The sequence below is a fragment of the Protopterus annectens genome, chromosome 1.part1, assembly GCF_019279795.1.
Source record: "Protopterus annectens isolate FY-2018-M chromosome 1.part1, PAN1.0, whole genome shotgun sequence".
Classification (NCBI taxonomy): Eukaryota; Metazoa; Chordata; order Ceratodontiformes; family Protopteridae; genus Protopterus; species Protopterus annectens.
The window spans coordinates 1,444,156,852-1,444,182,723 of record NC_056726.1 but is presented as its reverse complement, the minus strand read 5'-3'; the positions used below and the strand labels follow the sequence as shown (position 1 = coordinate 1,444,182,723).

General features: G+C 36.9%; 1 protein-coding gene across 2 annotated transcripts in view; it reads left to right on the top strand.

Annotated features, from left to right (window-relative positions):
• Positions 1 to 25,872, top strand: part of LOC122810855 (urea transporter 2-like) — a 1,084,839-nt gene that overhangs the window by 625,320 nt on the left and 433,647 nt on the right. For both annotated transcript variants that reach the window (XM_044082408.1, XM_044082415.1), the window contains exon 7: positions 16,632 to 16,824. In XM_044082408.1, the coding sequence (XP_043938343.1) occupies positions 16,632 to 16,824 (193 nt within the window). The remainder of the gene's footprint in view (positions 1 to 16,631; positions 16,825 to 25,872) is intronic.

Sequence of the window (25,872 nt, the reverse complement as noted above, 5' to 3'; positions counted from 1 at the left end):
TGCAGTGTTGTAGAAAATGCCCTACACTTAAATTAATTCAGTTATACTTTGTCTATGGTTTCTGCTACGGAAATCTGGTAAAAGCCACTATAATTCCAGTTTTATAAAAATGGCAATAGAAATTACCCATCCTGCTAGTGTTACCATTAGCTTGATCAGTCTCTAGTGGGCAAAGTTTGTGAAAGAGTTCTACTTAGGCTGTTTGCTTGTATCATTACTTTACCTGGCTCTAAACAACATGGGTATATAAAAGGATGAATGTGCATCACTAACTTACTGCATTTACATGTCAGTATTTTGGATATCAAGGAGATTGTTTTTCCTTGTCATATAATTCTCTTAGCCCTAAAAATACATTTGTTATTGATCCTCACCTAGGTACCATTGAAAGACTTACTGATCTAAACACTAATCCATTCATCAGGCATTAAGTTGTCAGTCATTTAGGGTTAAAGTAGAGAAGTGTTTTTTTTCAGAGCCGGCTGTCATTACTTTTGGATCTCCTCAGGAATCTGTCTTGAGTCCCTTTCTTTTTAACATCCTCACATGTGTTATCCCTACTTCTAGAAGGGCATAGTACACAAGATATGCTGACAACGATAAGACCACTTGCTCAATTTAATCTATCAATGATTATGAGATCTTTTTTTTCTCAAATATTTTTTTATTTACAATTAAAATGACATTTACGTAATATTTTTAAATATTATTTTAAACAACTATATACAATGTTTACAATAGCCTGACTTTCAATTATATACACTGTATATTATTAAATATAGAATTAACAGATCAGTTATCAGAGATACAATATTGATTATTGCAGAGTGTCCAACAAAGATATAACTTTCTTCCAAGGATTATTTACCAATGGCCTGGGATAGATTCGTAGTTCTTTGATTTTTATTTCCACAATGCAGGTGCCTTCAGTAAAGTATAGAATTCTTCCAAGGTCGGGGGTGTATTTGAATTCCACCTTCTGGTTATGCATTTCCTAGATACAGCAAGTATTGTCCATAACAAATACATATTTATCTTATTCAAGTAGGGTCCTTTATTTACATTTAACAATATCAATATTTTAGTTAAAGTAAAGGATTCATTAAATAAAGCATGTAAAAATGACTGATTCCATTCCAGTATGATTTAATTTTATTATATTCATAAAAAATATGAATCCAGTCTGCTTTATTTGACTTTTCACACACCCAGCAAAAAAACATTTGTAGTAGTACTGATCTTTTTAATTCTATCTGGTGTTAAATTGCTCTATGTAAGTGTTTCCATTTAAATATTTTACAGTACTGTGTCTTAGAGGTGTAATTAACTGATAGCAAGATGTTAGTTTTAATTTCTTTTGTTAACTGAAATGACTGACCTTTTGTTAAGAACTTCCAGTATGATGGTTTGGTAATTGTTTTATATGTTATTAACTCTTTATATAGATTTGAAATTGAATTTTTCTTTTCACATCTATTATATATAAATTCATACAGAAAATTTATTAGGTTTGGAATATCTTTAAATGAGGAATTATTAATGAATCTACATAAATCTTGAGTGTACATTAGAATGCTTTGTAAGGTTAACCAGTCCTGTGTTGGAATATTGTATGCAGTTTTTATCATATGTATATCTAAACCATTTAATTTATTTACACATTGAAACCAGCATAAGAATCCATTTTGTTCCCAGGAGGTTATTATTTCCCTATATATTTTATGAGGAAAGTTCTTAGTGATGGTAAATGGGGTTAAAGGTCAAACCAAAGTTTTAGATCTATGTTTGCATTGATAAGTTTCTTAAAGGAATTGATGTAATGATTAATCCGTGTTGTTTTAGAATGTTTTGTTATATTATATTGTATACTTATGCATAGTATGTACCAGGGTTATTTTGATTTGTCTATTATTTTTTTTTAACTGATTAAATTCATTTGTTAATATAGCCATTGTTAATTCTTTCCAGTTGGCAAAATAATTTGGGTTTATCCAGTCTATTGTAGTTTAAGCACAGATGATTTTATATATGTTTCTATTTCTGGGAAGTTCCATCCTCCTTGTTTCCAGGGTCTAATGTGATGAGTTAGAGCAACTTTATTCTTTTTGGGATACCATAAAAATTTTATTAAACATGAGTTTATTTTTTTAAGAATGCATCTTTCAGGAATTAACTGTATTGCTAATGCTACATATAGTATTTTGGCAATAAGACCATTTTTATTAATTGCAATCTGTCTTTAAATGTTAATATAATTTTGCTCCACTTTTCTATATATATATTTATTGTTTCAATATTTTTTTATAATGTATTAATATTGTTTCATTTATATTTTTGCATAACACTATTCCTAAATAATTTGGCGTAAGTTCTTGTTTTCCTATGATGGATTTATCTGTAACTTGTATTTCTTTTTTCTTATTTAAAAATAGAAATTTTGATTTTGATCTTTTAAAGTATAGACCTGAAATCTTATAAAATGTCTCCATTACTTCTTTTAACTCTCCTAATGACTCTCTGGAGTTTGATAGGGTTAATAAAATATAATCAGCAAAAAGCATTATTTTAGACATGTACTGGTCATAGACTTATTCTTGGATTATTGCATAGTATTTCTGCAAGTATTTCTACAGCCAAAGCAAATAAAATAGGAGAAAGGGGGTATCCTTGTTTAGTACCTTTTGTTATATGGATAGATTCTGAGGTGAAAGGACCTAATTTAATGCTGGCTAAATTATTAATATATATGTTTTTTTAGGAATAAGTGGAAGGGAGGAGAAAATTCAAATAATGCTAAAGTTTTAAATAGATATTCCCAGTTGAGGGAATCAAAGTATTTTTCTATGTCTAATCTGATTACAAGTGTTTATCTTCTTTATTCACATAATCTATAAGAATAAGTATCCTTTTAATATTATCATGTGTGTGCCTATTATATAAAAATCCAGTTTGGTCATCAGTAATTGTTTTTGAAAGTGGGATTTCCATTCTGTTAGCTAGTATTGACATGAATATTTTGTAATCATTATTCAGTAATGATATAGATCTCTATGAGGTGCAAAGGTATGATGGTTTATTATCTTTTAGAATTGGTGTTATGAGAGAATATTTCCATGAGGATGGTAGTTTTGCTTCTGACTGGACCTCTAGCAAAGTTTTATGAAAAAGGGAGATTACTGTTGAAGGGAAGAGTTTGTAAATTTCCATAATTATACAATTTATCCCTGGAGCTTTGTTAGATTTACTTTCTTTTATCTTGTCAACATTTTCTTTGTAGGATATAGGTTTTTGTAGGTCTAGTTTTAAGTTTTCGGGAATTTGTTTTTATATTGAGAAGGTTTGTGTCTAAGTTTATTTGGTTGGTATCTAAATCTTCTTTTTTGAAGTGTTCCATATAATGGAACCAAAATGCTTCATGGATTGCTCCTATATCTGACACTTTTCCCCTTTCTTTTCATGATATATACTACTAATGTTATTTGCTTTAGATTGTATTTTAATTCTTGTAGATAAAATATGTAGATATCTGGGGGAGGTGGCTAATGAGTTTATTTTTTAATTTTTCCAAGGCTAGACAAGTTTTGTGTGATAAAATTTCATTATATAGTTTATTTAATTCCGCTATTTCTTTTTTGACTTCTGTACAATTCTGATTTTTTTTTAGATTTTGCTGTCGAGAGTCTGGTTTGCAAGTCTAATGATTCAGATTCCTACTCTCTAACTTTGTTTTTGTACCAGCTAAGGGTCTTACCGAATAAATATGCTTTTAATGAGTCCCAAACCAAGACTCTACTGATTTCTGTTGTATTATTAATTTCAAGAAATAATTGTAGTTCTGACAACATCCATTGTTTGAATTCTTTAATTTTCATGATATATGATGTAATTCTAGTTGAGAGGATTAAAGGTTTAAACTCTATTTGGAGCTTCATTATCAGAGAGTCATGATCTTTGAAGGGGCATGGAACTATTGAGAAGTTGAGGATTTTTGCTTGCAAATCTTGAACTATGAATAATTTGTCTATTCTGGTTTGTATTCCAACTCTATGGTCTTTATGGGAAAATAATAAGGATTTATAATCTTTTACTTTAAAAGTGTCAATTAAATGAAATGAAACAATCCATTTTTTAAGGATTTTGAAACAGTTGCTATGCGAAAAGACTTCTTGGTAGTTTCAGAAGCTTCTAAGGCACAATTAAAGTCTCCTCCCAGTATAAGATTTCCTTTATAATTGTTGGAAATAAAATCTAGGCATTTTTTAACCATTCCTGCTCCAATTCCTGGGAACCAATACAGATTTGCTAAGGTCCATATTCTGTTATTAAATTTAATTATAACAAATGTTAGTAGACCTTCTTTGTCTTCATATTTATAAATAACTTTTGGAGTGATTATGTTTTTCTTCCAGAGAATTGATACTCCTTTTGTCTTTGTTCTACAGGAGGATTGAGCTATGACTGTATAGTCCTTAGGGTTCCAAATAAAGCTATCATTAGTCTTAAAATGTGTTTCTTGGAGAAATACTACTTGTGCCTTATTTAGATTTAAATATTTTAGTAAGTTTGATCTTTTATTTGCATTATTTAAGCCATTAGTATTTAATGATAAGAATGTTAAATCCATTTCAAGTTATTGTTGGAAGAAACTTTGTGCTTCTTTTTTTTATTTTGATTATAGTAGTTATACCATATTCTCTGATAACATTGGATGTTACTTTTATGTGCGTAAACTTGGAAGTGTAATTTAATGTTCTTTTTTCTTTAAATATAAGTAGGGTAAAATTCTGGTCAGGCTTTAAAAAAGTACTTCTATAAAACATTAATTCTAAAGTATCAAATACAAGTAAATATGAATTTCCCCTTAAACATGGAATGAAACTCATTCCTAATCCAATAGATAAAGATAGATACATTGGATTATCACTCATACCTTTAACCAACAATATCAACTGAGCTCCATATGTTAAATTATTATATGGAGAATTGTCTAAAAAGAGATATGAAATTATATTTTATTCTATTATTGTTCTATAGTATTTTGTATATCAGAATGGGATGTTAGTAGTGTAAACAATTATTATGTTGACTTAGAAAATATCCAATATTTAGTTACCCTTAAGAGATCCCAAACATGTCAGATATGTCATTTTGAATAAATTAAATACAACAGAGGAGCATGCACTAAATAAGCCAACAGCAAATAGATTATTACTAAAATAATTTCACTAAAAGGACTCTACAAGAGACAATGAGTGATTACCAATGAAATATGAATTTACTGTAGGTGTACTGTCTTCCTTTACTTTCCCCCTCTTCAGCTCACCAACTTCAACTTACACTTATGAAAAGACATGGTTTATCAGTGGTATCCTGACTCTGAGTAGAGGCGCCCTACATTCCAGCGTGCAGTGCTTTTACATATTTACAGATTTACAAAGCAGAGTCTAAGAATGAATTATGATCACCCTGACAATTCCCATCCTGCATAGGGCACCTCCTGCTTCCAGAATGGGTAATCACATCAGGTCTAGAATGAATGTGAGAGTACCTATATGGTAATCAAGACTTACATTAGGTAAGTATTAATCAAATAGCATTTAGAGCATCTTAAGAGAGTTCTCAGGGCAGTCAGAATACTCTTAAGCCTCTCCTCCCTTGACCAAAAACAGACATTTCCCTTCCCTTTCTTTCCCTTGTTTTAAATCAGTACTAATGAAAGAAATTCAGCAAACATAGGTAAACAGAAATAACATTCAGTAATCCATCTTCTACATGATTCGCAATCCATTAAACAAGTCAGTGGCTCACATCATTTTAGTAAACATTATAAAGACAAATTAGAAATAATTTCCTAGCTCTTTAAATTTTCTGATAAAGCAAAAAGTTAACAATAAGCTATTTTAACTAAAAGTATAAAGCATTTAAATTTTTCCTTGCATGTATACATTTCTACTTATATTGTAGGGTCAATAGCTGTCTTTGAAATCTGTACAATACTTCACTTCTTCAAATCATTCCTTTTTCAGTTCAGGTTTTGTTTTGTCAAAACGGCAACAATATTTCAGAGGCACAATTAATATTTAGACTGATGTTTCAAATAAATAACATGTCAGTTGCCAATTGAGTTAGTTTAGAATGTATGATTAGTGCAAATATAGCATGTTACAAAAATAATATGTATTTTTTCATGTGCTCTACAGACTGCCATATGCCAGTGACATAAATAATGTAGCATATATAGAGCAGATAGTTTATGGATTCAGGTTGTTAAAGTAAATTATTAATCAGGCAGTTTCATTTAAATTCACAAGTAATTTGGGGACATTTCAGTTGAGTTTCCAGGAATGTGTAGTCCAATGTGAGTAATTGATTCCACTTTTGCTCATAAACATATGTCACAATTCATTAAACTAAGCAGAGTTAACATCTGACTAATAATCATTATAAAGACAAAGAATAGTAATTTCCTAGCTCTTCAAACTTTCTGATATTGCAAAATGTTAACAGTAAGCTATTTTAACTGGAAGACTAAAACATTTCAATACTTCCTTGTGAATATATATTTTTACTTTTTACTGTAGTGTCAAGAACTGTCTTTGAAATCTATGCATTACTTCACTTCTTTTAAGTCATTCATTTTACAGTTCAGATTATATTTTGTCAAAATGTCAATAGCGTTTCAAGGGCACATTTCATAGGTTTATAGGTTCATAGTTTCATAGGTTGATACTAGGCTATATGCCCTAGGGCATTTATCAGCCTAGCCAGAGGGTGTTTGGCTTTTGCCACCCCCTTTAAAATGGGTTTAACTGTGCCCTTTTTAGGTTAGTTTACTGTGCCTCTGTCTAGTAGTGACACAGAAGTGATCCCCGGGGTGAACCTACGATCTCCCATCCACTCGTCAAGATTCCTCTTGAAGAGAGTCAGTGAGGGGCTCTGCCAAATATGGACTGGGATTCTATTCCAGAGTGCTGGGAGCCTCTGGGTTACAATTGAGGTTCAAGTCCCTTGAGTGCGTAGCTCTAGTGGTTTTGGATTTTTTGAGGTGGAGCATGTCCATTAATTCTGGGTTGGACATGGCTTTATACGTCAGGCACAGATCGCATCTAAGCAGGCAGTATGCAACTGAGTAGAGCTGGAGTTTCTTTAACCAAGCAGCATAGGTCATCTATTTGAGACCCTTGATCCTCTTGGTGAGGTACATTTGGGGTCTTTCCAGTTGCTGCAGGTGTCGGGTAAGGTACATCCCAAATGGGGCATTGTATTCAATTATGGGCTGGATGAGTGATGAGTAAAGGGGCATAATGACCTCCCTTGATCTAGATGTGAATCCTTTCATGATAAGGTGGGCTATATAGAAGGTCTTTCTAACCACTTTGGCAATGTGGTTGTCAAATGAGAGATTACTATCATCTTGGGTTCCTAGGTCCCTAATTACTTCCTCCATACTTAATGGATTACCGCCTATGTGGTAATTTATGGGCACTTTGTTTTTCCCAAAAGGGATGACTATACACTTCTTGGTGTTCAGCTTTAGGCCATGGCTTTGGCACCAGTTATCCATCTCTGTGAGACCCTTTTGGAGGATGCTTGTGTCAGCTGGAGAGTCGATTATGGCACCCAGTTTGCAGTCATCTGCGAACGTGGTCAGCCATAGTCCTCCCGTGTTGGCCTGTATCTCAGAAAAATATATACCGAACAAGAGCAGTCCCAGGACTGAGCCCTGTGGGATGCCACTTTTAACAGGTTTAGAGTCTGACATGGCTCCCGCAATTCTGACCATGTGGGTTCTGTCCTTGAGCCAGTTTGCAACCCATCTTATTTTATGATGCCAGAGTGGGGTATGGTGTCGAAGGCTTTTGCGAGGTCCAGGTAGGCTGTGTGGACTACTTTCCTTTCATCTATGGCCTTGGTGACTGTTTCAAAGAAGTCGACCAGGTTCAAGAGGCAGGATCTGCCCTTAACAAAGCCGAAGTGTATAGGATCTAGCGTCTGTAGGTCCCCAATGTCTTTGTTTATGAGTTCCATGATGATCCACTCCATAGCTTTGCAGACCAGGCTAGTCAGGCTTATGGGGCGATAGTTACCAGGGTCCATTGAGGCACCACCTTTGTGGAGTGGAACCACTGTTGCTGTATGCCATTCCTTGGGTACATATCCTGTAGTAAGGCTGAGACTGAACAGTAACCTAATATGAGGTTCTAGCTCTTCTTGGAGCTTGTGTAGGATGCAGCCCGGGACACCGTCCGGTCCCATTGATGCTGTGTTTTTTGCTTTGGAGAGGGCAGCTCTCACCTGAGCATCTGAGATGCCAGGGAGACAACTCTCTGCTGGGATAGATATTTGCTCTTTTGGGGGGGAAGGGATGGAGAAGTTTGCACTGAACCTGTCCGCCAGGATGTTGGCAATGTCTGTGTGTTCAGTGTATTTTTTGTCAATTTGGACTAACTCCGAACATATCTGGGAGTTGCCACCCAGGTTTCTAACATAACTAAAGAAGGCGTTGTGGTTATCTTTAGTGTCTTGTGCAATTTGTCTCTCGAAGCTGGCCTTGGATGATTTTATGAGGGACCGTAATTTTTTGCTAGTACTGATCAGTGATGCTTTCTTTTTAAGGGATTTTTCTCTATCCTGTAGTAGCTTCCTCCTTTTGTTGTATAGCTTATTTATGGCTGGGGTCCACCAGACAGGACACCTGCCTTTGGAGGATTGGGTCTTGGTTTTATTTGGGATTGCATGATCCATGCATTCCTGAAGATGTCCATAGAATGCATTTATAAAGGATTCTGCAGTTTGGGCCATAGTTTCCACAGGCCCGGGGGCTTTGAATGATTTCACCTCAGTTTTGAGAAGTGTGAAATTAGCTTTAGAGAAGTTTTTCACTGTGGTTTTCTGGGCTGGTGGTGGGGTCGGGATGTGGATGTCCAGAGAGATTAATTTGTGGTCCGATCTTACCAATGAGGGGTGTACCTCTGGTGTGGAGCATAGAGTCCCCATGTTTGTGATGATCAGGTCCAGTATGTTTTCGCCTCTTGTGGGAGTGGTGACCAGTTGTTCCATAGCATTTGAGTTTATAAATTTTAGGAACCTTTGGGCTAGGGTGTTGGGGTTTGAGTAGTGCTCCCAGTCTATGTTTGGGTAGTTGAAGTCACCCAATATAAAGGTGTTTGGAGAGACCTTCATATTCTCCAGTGTTCTCAGGAAAGCCACGTGAGGTTCCTGAGTTTGGGATGGGGGTCTGTAGCAGGCTACAAACTGAAAGGCAGTTTTGCCCACTGTTAGTTGCACATGGATGGTTTCCGATGCTTTGTGCAGTGCCACTAACCTGGAGGTGTGAGTATCCTTGATGAATATGAATACTCCCCCTCCTTTTGTGGTTCGGTCTGAGTTTTGGGGCTCAAAAGCATGGTATGAGGTATAACCTGGTAGTGCTGGGGTACTCTCGGGAGCCTTGAACCAGGTCTCTGTTACTGCACAGACATCGATATTCTCCATACTGAGGAGAGCTTCGAGTGCTTGCATTTTGAGGTTTAGAATTCTGGCGTTGAGTAGCATTACCCTTAGTTTATTTTTCCTTGTGTTGTTTATGGAGGTGGGTTTGTCTTTTGGGCCTTGCCTAAAAAAGACAATATGGGGGTGGCAAGAGCCTTTGCCAGTATCCAAAAGCCTAGAGGTGGCAGGTGCAAGCCGTCCCTAGTGAAGCAACATGACTTGTCGAGCATGTCATCCCAGGCTGACAGACACTGGATCCCCTTTGAATGACACCAGAACTTTAGTCAATTGTTAAAATTGATCATTTTGTCTTTATACTGTGGCATCATTCTTGCTGAGGGTAAGATGCTACTCAAGGTCTAGGTTATACCTGCCAGGGCTACATGATCTGAGATCTCCTCTATGTCTCTTTTCATGTAGTCCAGGGTAGTCCAGGGAGGTATGTCTCAGGTCATTCACACCAGCATAGACAATGACCGAGTCATATTTGTACTTGCTTTGGAGTGACCTGAGTGCTTGTGTTATGTGGCGGATCCTGGTGCCCGACAGGCAGCTCACCATGACCTTCTCCTTGTTCAGCCTGGTGAGTGGGACGTCAGTGTGTCTGACAATAGAGTCACCTATTACAAGTGTATCAGGTGTGTTGTTTGGCCTTAAGGGCTGTGACTGGCACACTGACTTTGTGAAGTATGTGTTACACTTGTTTTGTTTTGGAGTAGAGGTTGCTTGGATGTCTGCTTTGGAGGTCTCTGCTGCTTAGGCAGATTTGTATTTAGAGCCTCCGAGTATGTCTTAGTGTGTTTATGTGTTTGGTTTGCTGATGTGGTAAGTCTATGTGCGACTGGATTTGTGGTGTGTGTGGTTACCTTCTCCTCCTGACTGGCTGCGCCAGTACTGCATTGAGAGAGCTTAGCCTCCAGTTTGGCTATATGGTTGCATCTCTCGCAAATATTAGTACTTGTTGGGAGGAGGAGAAGGTTGTCTGTGTACATGAGGCAGTTGTAATATTGCCTCAGGATTCCCAGATTCACCAGCTGGACTGGACAGGAAACCAGCAACTGGCCTTTGGACATGCCGATATAGTATAAGTAACTCCTTTATAACTGACCAAAAAGGACCAATAGGGGATGAGTACTCCAGGGGAGTATGTGAGGAAGTAGTGCTTTTAGTTTATTAGTGCTAACTTATATAATTGCTTGTATGAGCAAGTGCTGGGTTTTAGGTTGAAAATAGGGCCCTTACTTGAGAGATAGAGCAGATTTAAGGGAAAAAGTGAAGAGGAGACTTTGTGGAGGCGAGAATGGTTTAAGCCCGATTGAGCGGCGCTGCCCGATACTGCACTATGCGCAAAATTGGGCCAAAGTGGGTTTTTTTATACAGGGGACTTAAAAGAACTAGAAATTAGCCCAAAACAGCCAATAAACTACAAGATTCTTGTGCTGAGATCACTCCTCCAGGGACAGATAGGCTGCTCAAAGCTCCCCACTCCCACCGGTGAACAAAGAAGCTTCTTTCTAGCCAACTAAGGAAATGGGCAACACAGGAACTATTCTGAAGTCCAGAATACAGCAATGCCTGTATTAGGGACTATTCTAGGTCAGGAAAGGTAGGAAAAAGGATATTTTTTGTTTTTTTCTTTTTTTACAAGACAAATAGCAGAAAATGCACAGTAAATACTTAACACAGGCTAGCGCACTTGAGTGAGCAGCCTCAACAGTTAATTTCAAAAAAAAGACAAACTTTTAAAAGTGCAGGTATGAAATTAGCAAAAACAAGCTTAAAACAGGCAAAAGAGCAGATTAAACTCGCTTTTCAGTGAGAATAGACGGTCGCACAGATAAAAGCAGTAAAATATACTTAAATCTTGGTAGTAGTCACTCTCTTCATCTCTCTGCTGCTAGCACCACTCTGCAGGACCACGAGGAGCTGTTGCTGAGCTGGAACAAGTGAAAAACCGCACCAAAGCGGGTTTTTATACAGGGTACTTAAAAGAGCTAGAAATTAGCCCAAAATAGCCAATAAACTACAAGATTCTTGTGCTGAGATCACTCCTCCAGGTTCAGATAGGCTGCTCAAAGCTCCCCACTCCCACTGATGAACAAAGAAGCTTCCTTCTATCCAAGTAAGGAAATGGGCAACACAGGAACTATTCTAAAGTCCAGAATACAGCAATGCCTGTATTAGGGACTATTCTAGGTCAGCAAAGGCGAGAAACAAGGATTTTTTTTTTGGTTTTTCTTTTTTTACAAGACAAACAGCAGAAAATGCACAGTAAATACTTAACACAGGCTAGCGCACTTGAGTGAGCAGCCTCAACAGTTAAATTCAAACAAAAGACAAACTTTTAAAAGTGCAGGTATGAAATTAGCAAAAACAAGCTTAAAACAGGCAAAAGAGCAGATTAAACTCGCTTTTCGGCGAGAATAGACGGTCGCACAGGTAATAGCAGTAAAATATACTTAAATCTTGGTAGCAGTCACACTTTTCATCTCTCTGCTGCTAGCACCACTCTGCAGGACCACGAGTTAACAAATAATAAGAAAAAGTAATGGTGTTTCGTTTTTAACATGAAAAACAACATAAACAAGGTAAAATAAATACATAATAGGATTATAACTGATATTTTAAATGAATAGCTATCAGTTACCAAGTGAGTTTGTACAGAGTGTGAGGTAACTGCAAAGATAACATGTTGCAAAAAGTGATATGCATCATTTCATATGCTCTAGAGACTGACAGTTTCAAGTAACATATAAAATGTAAGTAACTTTTACAGTGCAGACAGCTTGTGAAATCAGCATGTTAAAATGAGTAATACTTTTTAATCAAGCGCTACATTTCAGTGCACATGTAGTTTGGAACATTTCAGTTGTGTTTCCAGGAATATGTAATCCTATGAGGATAAATCATAAAATATTTACAAATAATCCTATTATGTATTTATTTTACCTTGTTTATGTTGTTTTTAATTTTAATAACTAAACAACATTACTTTTTCATATTATTTGCTATCTGTGAGGCTAAATGCACTTCGCAGATTCAGTGTCCTTAGAAACTGCAGCAATTGTTTACTGTTGCTATGGCAACACAAATAGAATGTGAAGAAAGTTTCACTTCTCTTAACCAACAGTACATTTTTCCCTCCTTTTTTTAATGTATTTGTTAATACTAAAAGAAATAATTCAAAGGACATATGTACATGAATGGAACATTTCAGAGTTAATTACGAACATGTCCCTAATCCCAATAAGCATAACAGTGACTATCATTAATCTGATAAATATTGGGTACTTACGTATTATCGCAACCAGATTGGGTAGTCATCCTACTTCCTAATGTTATGCCAAAAATTATTTATCCTGCATTGACAAGGGTCGTTTAAAGTCCAACTCGCTTTCCTATCACCTCGGTTCTGCAACAGGGACAGGAATACTGGCCCAATTCCACCTTCCGGGTTGAGTCCTTTACTGCCGTAACTAAGGCTAACAGTTGGTTAAGACATACAGTTCCAGCTTGCCTGTAATAGCAGGCAGTCAGCCTTTTCATTTTTGTGGTAGTTTACATCTGCAATTTTAAAGGCTGTATGTTGATGTTACTTTATGTAGGGTTGAACCTTCCATGTTTTCATGTGTTTTTTTTTTGGGGGGGGGGGCTTACAGTACCGCAATCCTACCTAAGAGGCTTTGGAAAAAGAAAGGGGAGAATCCCCTTGTTGCAATATGCGTTGCAATGACTTGTGTATTGGGGTTAATTGGTTTTTCGACAAGAATTGTCAGTAAGACCAAACTCTATCCTAACTATTTTTGACTGTGAGAGAGTCTGTGCTTGGTAATGTAAAAGTGCTGCTTGTTATCATCTGCCCTATTCATTTAATTTTGTATGGAGGTGCTGCGGTAAAAGACGGACCCGGGTAGACAAATTAGATTCAAATTCCTGTTCCTCTGTCACAGACAAGGTGAAGCATTACTGATTTGCAGTCCACACACCCCTTTTCACTGCACAAAACCCTTGTTTTGTGATAACATCAGGAGTTATGCCTAGTCCCCAATCTGGTTGCGATAATACGTAAGTACCAAATATTGTAATAGCAATTAATTAAGTTCACTATTCCAAGTAATCTAGCTTAAAACTAGATTACTTTAGACTATTATTTATCTATGTATAGATACTGAGTTATTAAATATATACAGACTATATTAGTATAGTAAATAGGAGAGAATTTAGAAAGGGAGACAAGATGCAGTTAAAATAAATAATGAGAAAAGAGAGAAGAGAGAAAGAAAAGAGAAAAGTAAGAGAAAATACACATATACTATGTATGTTGATTTACAGTATAAATATTTTATGTGCTATATAACCCTTCTTTAAATTCTTCAGGTGGGTATCACTGCTTCCATGACTCTTTTTCTGGACCCATATTCAGACTATTTTCAAAAAGTTCTATACAATAATCTGCTTAATTACTTTGGCAGGGCTAGCCACATGGTAGTGTAAATCTTGGCTGTAGTAGATTGTCACTGTTGAAGTGACGCCTCAACCCCATATGTAAAAATGGGAAAAGGGGGGTGTAGATGGATGAATAGATGGAAGGCATCTGTTTAACATGAAGATACAACTTTAAAGAAATCACTGATTAGGCCAATGTCCAAATATAGAGCTTCCTTCTTTATGTCCTTTACTTGTTGATATTAAAAAGCTGGAGCATATATACAATGACCTGTCATGGTTAATTCCTGAATTTAGGTATTCTGTGTATGATTATCATTTGGACAACTTCAGTCATATTCTATGAGTTACCATCTGCTAACAGCAGGATCATATTAATGCATATGAAGCCTACAACAATGATGTTTATGGGGCTAACTTTAATCTGTCTTACATATAAATATCAATATCCATAATAATGTGTGTGTGCATGTCCGTGTGCGTATACACCACTACCAGAGTACTCCAAAGTAGAATTTTTTTGTATTACAATTGTTAAAATATGGAAGCGATTGCTACTAGTAATGGGATCTGCTAATCCACTATTCATTTTCAAGAATAAATTTGATAAGTATTTTGCCAGTATAATAATTGAATTACACATTAATGGGCTACAGACTATCTGATTTCCACGTATCACCCATGAGTCTGTTTACAACCCACAACCTATATTTCATTCATGACACTGTCTCAGAGGAATGTGGTTCGAATATATGATTATAACTCCCACATTAGTAACACCAGTGATATCTGTAATATTAAAAAGTTACACTTCTTTCTTACATTTCATGAAATGTCAGACAGTACAGGGACTCAACCAAGATATCTAAGAAATGTGCCATTTCAAAATAAGTGTCATGCTACAGCAGCACAACATGTTCTAGAAATATATGTGACACTGACATAGCCGTCATGTTTACACATCACAGATGTATTAATTGTAAACATAAACTGAAATTGCCTCTATGTTTAATTAACCAGAACTAAATCAAATGTGATAATACTGTAAATACTACAAAAATTCACATTTCCACATATTATGAAAAATATACTGTTTGGCTTTTCTAAAATATTAAATATCGTTATAAGTATTTTTATCTTATGTCTCAGGATGACCAGTCCATACACCTGATTAGCAAATAATAAATAAACAAACATGCATACATGTTGACAGCAATTTGCAATGTTTATCTTTATGTTAGGAAACCATCAGTAATTTTTTCTGTAAGGAGTTACTAGATGGTATCATTAAACTTAATCACCCATAGCATTTCTTCTTAATCTTTCTTCTCTTTAACATAAAGCCCTATGGTTAGAGTATAACACAAAAATACTAAGCAAGGGCAATTGGAATGCATTCCTCATTCCTCAATATATATGTCACATCCATGCAAACAGTGCAGTGAAAGTCTTTAATCATTTCATTTGTTGCAGAAAACACTTTACACAGAATATATTAAGTTTGCACTGTTACTGTAATTATTATATTTAACATGGTTTTTGGCTGTATTCGCTATATTTTGCAATGCACAAAAACATCTGTGTATTAACATATATAATTATATTTTCATGTATTTTTGTCTACATTTACTATATTTTACATTATAAAAGTAAACCTTGTTGCCTCTGTGGTATACAGGGAAGAAACCTTGTCTATGACATAGATGACTGGGGTTTGATTATTGGCCCAGGCAGTAGACAAGCTGACGAAGGAAAAAAAAAAGAATGAAAGGGTTTGTGCCCATTCAACTGTATCTGGAGGAAGGCTGGGGATTGTATAAAGGGTGTGGCCACTGTGTTGCTAGTGTTACCAGAGAGCAGAGTAAAGTACATGCCAGGAAGGAGAGGGTGGTGCTGCAGAGAAGGCAAAATGCTCTTGAGGATATGGAGTATAGTCTCGGGGTGCCCCACTGCATACCCCATTTGGGGGAGAAGACAAACACATCATCACAGACATGCAGACCTTTACCTCAAAGGTCAGTTGCCTGAAAATGAACTTGAAACTGGCATGACAGTAGGTAGGGTTAAAATTATGTCTACCTGAAGTATAATGACATATCCCAGTTAAGCTGACCCCACTCCTACTGACTGAAAGGAAATCAATGAGCCAATGAGGTTAGCAAGGAAGAACAGCTGATGGTTAGTGGTAGATGAAGGAAAGACAAAACAGGTACTCTCTGCATCTGAAGGTATAACTTTCTAGTGTGTATCTTACCTGCCTTTGTTTGAAGGTCATGGCTGAAAAAGGTCAGATGATTAGACTTCCTTTCCAGCTATTAAAATACAAATAAAATAAAAATATAATCTGAAAACAATGAATTAACAAATGGTTTAGAGTATGCTGGTTGATGGAGAACAATACCATAAAACAATGTTACTTACCTACTGAAAATGTTCTTTGCAAGTGGTTTTCTGTGCTCTGTTATCTATGTTAAATGAAAAACAGTCCTGTTATAGTACACCAAAACATTGTACAAAAAGAATTTTTGAGACAGAAATAATTTTACTTCAAAGACTGCAAGTTGAGAATCTTATTTAAAAACTCTGGACCCTATACTTAATGAATTCTCTAGATATTACCAATGACAGTATGTTTACTTTTTGTGAGCTTCTGTTTGCCATTTCATATTTATTCTTATTTCTTTATCTTTCAGCCCTATTCTGACAAGTGCAGTGGCCTCCATCCACAGCATATGGGATCTCCCTGTTCTTACATTGCCTTTTAACATTGCAGTAAGCCTGTATTTTGCAGCAACTGGCAGTTTCAACAATTTTTTTCCAACAACTCTGATTCAGCCGCAGACCTCAGTACCTAACATTACCTGGTCAGAACTTAACGTGCCACTGGTAAGATGCTTTATATTTAAGATTCTGAGATAGTTACTGTATGTGAAGTTTGAAATATTATTTTTTTTCAAAACACCTTAACTTTTGTTAGGCTCAACAAATCAAACAACGGTGAAACCAAAGAAAATAACATGATTGGTTATTATACAGAATAACCTATTATACAGAATGAGGATTTTAACTGACTATACCATATAAAAGATCAAGTCATATTGTTTCATGCCTAGAGAAAAAAAAATGACCAAATGAAATGTTATTGTTTGTAGTACAAATACATTAAATGCATGAGCATCATGAACAACTTATTTCCATGCTGCTATTGATGCACACATGATAGGGTGCCATTTTGTATTCATTAAATGGCTCTACATTGTCATGTAGAATCACCAAACACAGGCAAACAGCACAGTCTGCTAACTAAAGCATAAGCAGCAGAATTACATGCAAATGGACCAATCCAATATGGTGCAGCCATTCAGGAAGCTTTAAAGTACTCGGGTATAATAGCCATTCCTAGGTATTCTTGGCTATGAACATGACAACCTCTTGGAAAACAGCTACCATCACACTTGTTAGGGGCTGCTGCTGCTCTCTTGCATGTGTATGCACAACAGGCTCAAATCTATGCTGCTAATGCTGAATATAAACCTCATCCAAGGAAAAGACGGGTGTTCAGACCCTGTTTAACATATCATGGAATGTATGATATTGAAGTAGTAGAGTGATATGGGGTTGATAGGGAAACACTACAGAAAATCTGCAAACTCTGCAGCCCCCAACTCAGACCCAGGGGAAACTATACAAGTGGAAACTAAGTTAAATGTAACATTGAGGATACTAGCAATTGGTACATTCCAGAGAACCACAGGGGATATACTAGGGGTGTCACAGGCCTCAGCTTCCAGAATATTTCACCAATATTAAAATTCTGTGCTGCGATATGCAAAGGAGTACATTTATTTTCCAAGTACAGCAGAAGAGAGAATAAGAACAATGCAGGATTTCTATTCTGTAGCAAAGTTCTGAAGTCTTGGGGGCCATAGACTGCACCCATATAGAAAAAATACCCTACCTAGTGAACAGGGAAGGGCATACAACAACAGGAAGGGGTTCCACTCAGTCAACTGCCAAGTTGTCTGTAATGCCCATGGGATCGTCCTCAATGTCTGTGCAGGCAACCCATTGAGTTATCGCAAGTTACACATATGGCATGAATCATGGGTTTACACAAGGTTTGGTGGCGTAATTTTCCACATGGTCATCTTCTGGGTGCTGCAGGTTTTGCACTGGAACTTTGGCTCATGACACCTATCAGAAATGTATACACGCACACCCAGAGAAGAAGGATGCAATGATGCCCATGCTCAAACTAGAAATATCAAAGAGTATGTGCTTGGTATGCTGAAGTTATGTTTCTACTGTCTAGACACATTGGGGGATACCCTGCAGTAAAATCCAAGCAGTTATGCAGAAATTCTTACAGTCTGTGCCATGTTGCATAATATCATCCTCAGGAAACAGCTGCAAAAGGGACAACAAGGGCCAGGGCCACACATACCTGGACCACAACCAGAGGCAGTTTCTCCCACATATACAAATGAGGAATCAGAAGGTGAACCTACAGCTGCAGAGGTAGCTGGAAGTTGAGGGCATGCAGACAATGATCTTGTTCTGGCTAAGATGCAAAGAATAGGATACACATTCACCACCTAAAGCTCAAAGTTTAGTGCACACTCAACATAGATGCAAATGATAGCACACAAACTCACCAGTGAAAGAATACACATAAAAACCTAAGAATGTACAAATATTAAAAGTGATGCCATCAGGTGTTCACAAACTTTACTTACCCATGTAATGTCTGTGTACAGATAACATCAGACAGAGACAGCCCCAAAGCACATGAATCCTAACTGAAGTAATGTGAAGGCAAGTGTGGAACCTGTAGCAGATAAACAAATGTGTAAAATGATAAACTACCTGCTTATTGTCAGTCTTCTATCTATCCACTCTGTGCATCATACATACATGTAACCTGAAGTCAAAAATAAGCAAAGCCCATGCCACAGTCACTGTCATTCTCACAGGGTAGGGGTGAACTAAGAACTGCCATATGTGCAGTATAGCAGCAGTGAAATTTTAAAATTGCATGCATCTCCATTTTTTCCATTGCATATTGAAATATATTCCAAATATGAATATGCCAGCAATGTGTGTAGAGGACAAACATAACCTATGAAACAGCACAGTGATTTGTTGAAAACTACCCTACAAGTAAGTACTAACACTGCTGTGTCTGTATCCAATATGACTCCCCTCCTTCCACTTCCATAGCTACACTATTGCTTTTATATAGTGTAGATTCAGCCCTCTGAACACTGTGAAGATGCAAATGAAGTGTGAAATCATTAGTATCTCTGAATTCAAAAAGAAAAAAAAAAACAATTGGTGTAAGGGATGTAAACATGGTGTAGGTCGCTACACGATCACATGCACACACCCTAGGACTGCAGGGAGGAGCAAAGATAATTGTTACCTGCTAATGGCTTGTAGCTGGGTTTGATTGCTTTGACAACATCAAGCACTACTGAAGTGACTAATCTCTCTGAAGGGTTTATATCATGCAGAGTAGACTTACAATAAAAAGGTGTAAGCACTGTGAGAGCTATGAGAACAAGCTTAACAAGACTGGCTGCCTTGTAGTAAGTGAACACTGTCTATTCTCTGTTTAAAATCTGTGTGAAATGCTGATCAGCTTCATAACACACTGAAACAAAGATGCAAATGAATGACCATGACATTGCATTTCTGCAGTTAAGCTGGGAGAAGGAGAAGATGTTCAGAAAATAAAGAGATGAAGTAGCTGGCAGAGTTGGCAACCTGACATTAAAATGGTGTGGACCATTATTACTGTAAAGTATTGGTAAATATGACATTGATCTAGACATATTTAAGAAAATGAGAAAGTAAAATGTTCTAGTCCTGTATCAGGGTAAGAGAGATGAGAAACACAACTGCATGTCTGTTGTTATTGCACTGAGTTAAGGGCTCATTTCCAAATAGGGTGGTGTCTGACAGAGTTAATGCACATTATCTGCTTGTATGATCAGGCTGTACCCCACACACAGATCTAGGAAACTTCACATACCTGCCTTTTCATATTTATTACTCTATATGTGTTACTACTGACAATTGTCTATTTTCTTTCTTTTCTGAGTTCCTCATTTGCATGCATTTTTGCAGAGTGCACTGTGGACTGGCAGCATTTTGAGACAGTGAATAACAGTCCACTGTCTAAGATATAAACTGAGAAATGAATCTGGTCCTTCCATCAGCTGCATTTCATATTCACATAGGAGCACCTTGCTACAGCACTCTGAACAGCAGGAAGACAACATTATGTGGAAAATAAACTGTTACATACGTTCTTTTTCTTGTATAATATCATCACTCTTAGCAAAGTGCAAACATGGCTCACAGTTGAAGGAAACTGAACAATTTCATTTTTGTAATCTGCATTAGCACAAACATGTTTGGCAGTGATACAGGTGTTTCTAATGAGTGAGTGGTATGCACTTTTTGTATACCTGTTTCTGTGGTAGAAGCTGTAAATGCAGTGACATTGGCCTCTACATAGTGTTTCTGAGGTTGGAATCCATCTAGTGTGAAGGGACTGCAAAAATTATTACTCCAGATGTAGGAATCACTTCCATCATAGGTGTATATTTTGCTTTTTTCTTTTTCTTGCCTTGTGCACTTGCTGGCTACTGAGTATCAGGTAGTCAAGCTTACCCACTTAAGGAAAAAGTAAAAACTTTTATTTGGGCAGCCTTCTGTAGTGCAAGAGACTTTGTGACCATCAGCACTCTGGACACTACTTAGTGGGGAAAATCCATATTAATATCTCTTTTTCTGTGGCACAGTGTATAGTTACAGTGTTTTTTAGAAATATCATGCATGTGATCCAGGATTTAAATCATAACATTTTTTAAATAGGGTGTCAGACTACAATTCCTATCAATACATTGATTAGGACGGTAAGACTACAGCTTATTGCAAGAAATGTGTCATTAATGCATTGAAAGATAAACTTTGCTAAGTAGCATATCTCAGAAATAATTTCCTTTTGAAACACAGTTGAATTTATGTGCAATTGTTTAAGTTGAAGAATTATGATATTGATTTAAAAATTCACTTGCATTTCTATGATGGGCAAAATTCCTAAGTTAAAATAATCTTCTCTCCTCACATAGGCCAAATCTGTGTTTAGGACAGTATGTGTGGTAACATATACATGTATTATACTCCAACCTGTATTAATCAGCTCATGAAAGTCTATCTGACATACATTTACAGGCACTAATAATGTTTCTTTCATGGGAATGCATTTCACAGGACTTCTTAAAGTCACACACATACAAGTCTATCTGAAGTGTATCTCCATTCATACTGGATGCAGTTTGTCTATCTTCTTCTTTTTTTGGCTTTTCCTGGTTAGGGGTCACCACAGTGGATCACCTGTCCACTCATGATTGGCAGTGGAGTTTTACGGTGTTGAATTGCCAGCCCAGCGCCCAACCTTCCACAGAAGCCACACACATGCACACACTCACACCTAGGGCCAATTTAGAGTGTACAATCCACTTGCAGCATGTCTTTGGGATGTGGGAGGAAACCAGAGCACCCGGAGGAAACCCATGCGACCACAAGGAGGACATGCAGACTCCGCACAGAAGGCACCCCAGCCGAGGACTGAACCAGAGAACCTCTTGCTGTGAGGTGACAACTCTAACCGCTGCATCACCGTGGCCACCCTTGGATGCAATTTGTCTATAATAAAGATAATTAAAAGAGAGTTCTCCTGTAAAATCACCTTGCTTGAAATGTATGTATTATTTCTTTCTTAGGGTTGATTCCCACATTGGTCAACTGACATTTTACAGTGTGTAATTCCAGAACGTTATGTGCCAAGTCATCCTATTTAAATCCAAAACACAAAGGATAACAAGCCAAGCCAAATGAGGTTGTCAGTGTTGACCAACTGAAAAAAGTATGAATATGTTCAACATCACACATGCAAGTCTCACTGCCATGTCTCACACATTTGTTGCTGTTTAATAAAATGCCTTCTGCCTTGCTTTCAAGTGCCTCTTTGTGCTTTCCATTGTGCAGATGTAGTTGGCATGGCTGTACATGTTTGCACATTAGCTTTAAACACAAGATTAGAATTTGGTACAATTTCATCCTTAGAGCTACTGCTTGATGTCTGTGGGCATGCCTGGTGAAGGAGATGATGGTGCTATTTGGATTTCCCTGAGAACCAATTTAAGTTTGTGGTAACTGAACAAGTTAAACCTAAGCCTAGGGGTGGACCATGGCAACTATTTCCTTGAGCAAAGGGAGTTGTACTGGATTTTACATTTGAGAGCAGTAGGTTGGCCTGGGTTTAATGAGATGGCAGCCATTGGATGTATTTTAAAATTAAAAGCAGAGTGTAGATAAATTCAGCAGTTATTGTTGTTAGTTATTTATTTTCCTTTTTTCTAATTGAATTGTTTATAATAGTTTTTTTTATGTATGTCACTATATGTATTTTAGAGTAATTGTGTATGTTTCTCTTTAAATGTGCAATGAGATGCTGATGTCATCTGGCTTCATGTTTATTTAAAGTTCATCTGAGTTTATACTTTTATCTGACGAAGTCTTGTCATTGTCTGAGATGAAAGTGCTAAGAATACATTTTGGAGAATGAGTCCTTGCTGCTGTGTGGCTTTTCTGTTATTCAAGTGTTTGTGGATTTTTATGCTGTGGTTTGTCTTTTGCTGGCACAGATTGCTTCAGGATGAGTTTCTTCTACTCCTACACTTTTTCTTGAAACTGAGTCAACTACCATAAACAGGACACCATGTGATGTAATACTGCTGCTTCAACAACTATCTCAGAAAGTGGATTCATTGGCTGAAGAAGTGCAGCAGCATACGTTGGCTGGTTTGAGGTTTAATTCTGTACCTGACATTGAAAAAGGCTCTTTTGGGGCTGAAACTGGTCTGTCTATAATAAAAGTGGATATTTCCCCATTTGGTGCTGGCTGTTCTTATAATTTACTGTGGTTGTTTGGGCCTTTGCACCTGCCTTCCGGGCTAAGGTTTCCAGATTGCTTAATTCTGACCAGCCTTACAGGAATTAAACCAGTTCAGCAAGTTCATTAGCCCCTGGACAGGGTGATAGGGCTGTTTGGACTTTATCCTCTGATAATTTGGTGCCTGGCAGTTCTAACTTGAATGAATGGCTTCAACAAGGTATTATTTTCTCTCAGTGTGGAGTTCCACAAGTGAGTAGAACATTAAAAACAGTTTAGACTTATTCTCCCAAAAACTTACAAGTTTGTAAATTACAGACTGAGAATGCCTACTTATTAGAATGCATTAAACGTAACCTAGTTCCCAAGGGTCTGAGAATGTGGAAATTCCCTATAGGTATCATTACGGAATCACCACTATACCAAGAACTGTTATTGCTGTTTGACCATCATGGGTGCGAGTACATGTGGTCTTGTGAAACATAACACCAAATTAGTAGAGGAATTAATTAAAGATGTCAAGGTATTGGATACAGTTATCACTGCAGAGCTTTTTTGAACAATATCAGGTTGAATACCATCAGGCTTTTAAAAGCATTGATAATCATGTAAATAATATAAAAATCCACAAAATGATAAAACTAGAAAGGGACCAGCATGAATATTCATCTAAGAAGGCGTACCCTTTACCACCACCTTCTCAGTCATGTGGGAATCAGTCTAAACTATTGGCCAATGAACATGCTAGCACTGAATTCATGAATATGGATGAAGGGGCTGAACAGGAAGTGAACGCCCCTTTAGATCAACCAATGCTTTGGCGTTCAGAAAAGATAAAGGAGAGTGAAGTGAATCATGGCCACAATCAGAAGTACCAGAACAGTTATCGGAACCTCCCAGCTCATTAACAACCGTCTATTCCACCTCAGAACAATGGATGGAATCAGAACTCTTACCAGAGGTCGTGTGTTCTGATAAAGAAGAGAGTATTGAGTTATGGCTGCTCTTAGAAACACCAGAAGATTCACTGGAACTTGCTGGATTGTCAGCAATACTGGTTTCCTCCTTAGAACAACAGGTGGAGTCAGAATTCTCAACAGAGTCTGTGAGTACTGTTAATACACAGACATTTTCTAACATGCTGAATATTATAGTGAATAATACTGGGGATTTCAAAGTTTTTAATTACAGTTCTCATGCCTTTGAGTCTAATGTGGATAACTTGTTTGCAAAGGGGTTTACGTTTGTACCAGGAGCAACAATGGACATTGGTAATGTTCTGTTAGATTTAAAATTGTTTGCTAGGAAGATGAACTTTAAAATTATGTTGAACAACAATTGTGAACATGGCAAAAATGAACTTTCGGTGACTAGGGTTAATGTAAGTAACCCTCCAGTACATCCTACCCTTTTGCTGTTTGAAAAATTATGTGAAGTTGATTTAAGGTATGTGACCAGAGATAGAAAAAATGTAGTTAGCAATAAGGGGAATTGCTTAGGGACTTGCAGCAAATGAAAATACGGATTATGCAGCCTGATAAGGATGGGGGGGGGGTTGTAATTATGGACTTACAAGAGTATGTTAATAGGATGTATTCTATTCTTTTTAGTGATGCTTATAACCAAATTTCCTTAAATAAACTTAGCATTGCATACGCTAGGATTTCAACACAATTAAGTGATATGCTTTTGGAACCATATATTTCTTTATCTGATTTTAAATTCTTAAAAGTGAATTCTTCAGTTATACCGAGTATGTTTGTTTTGCCCAAACTACATAAGGACCTAATGGACCCCCCCATGCATCCCATAGTGGAAGCTTGCTATTCTATTACTTCTACATTTGCCAGATTCTTAGATATAAAATTAAAGGACCACTTGAAAAATGAACATCACTTATGCATTGACTTATGGGACCTTCTTGGCAAATGGGGTCTATATTAGATCAACGAACGATTAAAAAAAGAACGGTGATTGATCAACCTTATGTAAGCGAAAGCTTACAATCTCGAACTGTCAGATCAATGATTTTTTTTCCTAGGAAAAAAAAATCGTTAATCCAAAACACATACACACAACACAAGCACACCAAACAAACAGAAATCCAAACACAGCTAAAATCTGACACCTAACCCTACACTAAACTATGCACACACCACTAACTATCCACTTACCTTAACCCAAACCCTAACCCTAAGGTCCGTCACTATCGCACACTCACCTCACTCGCTCCCTAACCCTAACTCACCTAAATCCGCCCTAACCCTCATGTCCACACAATCGCACACATACCTAACCCGAGCCCTAACCCTAACTCACCTAACCCTCCCTAACACTCACATCCACCCAATCGCACACTTACCTGAATCCGACACTTAACTTTCCACCACAGCACTGAAAATACTGAAGCAACAGAAACGGATAACTGAATTCTTTCCCTAGGAAAACATTTGAGATTCTGTTGCTTCGATATTTTGGACTTTCGCTAAAATAAGGTTGATCAATCAGCGTTCGCTTGTTTAAGCGTTCGCTGATCTAATATATACCCGGCAAATGTAGTTTAGTAGAGTTTTTTTTCAACATTTTTCTTTTTAACTGTTAATGTCAAGGATCTGTTTTCATCTATATCCCATGATGTGGGTTTAAATTGGTTTGAAGAATATTTGTTTAGGAAGGGCTTATTACAAAATGACATAATTTATATGTAGAAATGATGGAATTAGTATTGACTAACAATTACATGTTTTTTGATGAACAAATATTTCTACAACAAAGATGTGTAGCAATGGGGGGCAGCATGGGGCCCCCTATATTCCAGTACTGTTATGTGTGAATGGGAACATAGGTTTTAGGTTCATAGGGTCATAAGTAAGTACTAGGCTATCTGCCCAAGGGCATCTGCAAGCCTAGTCAGAATGTGTTTGCTTTCACCGTCCCCTTAGATTAGTTCCCTGTGCCTCTGTCCAGCA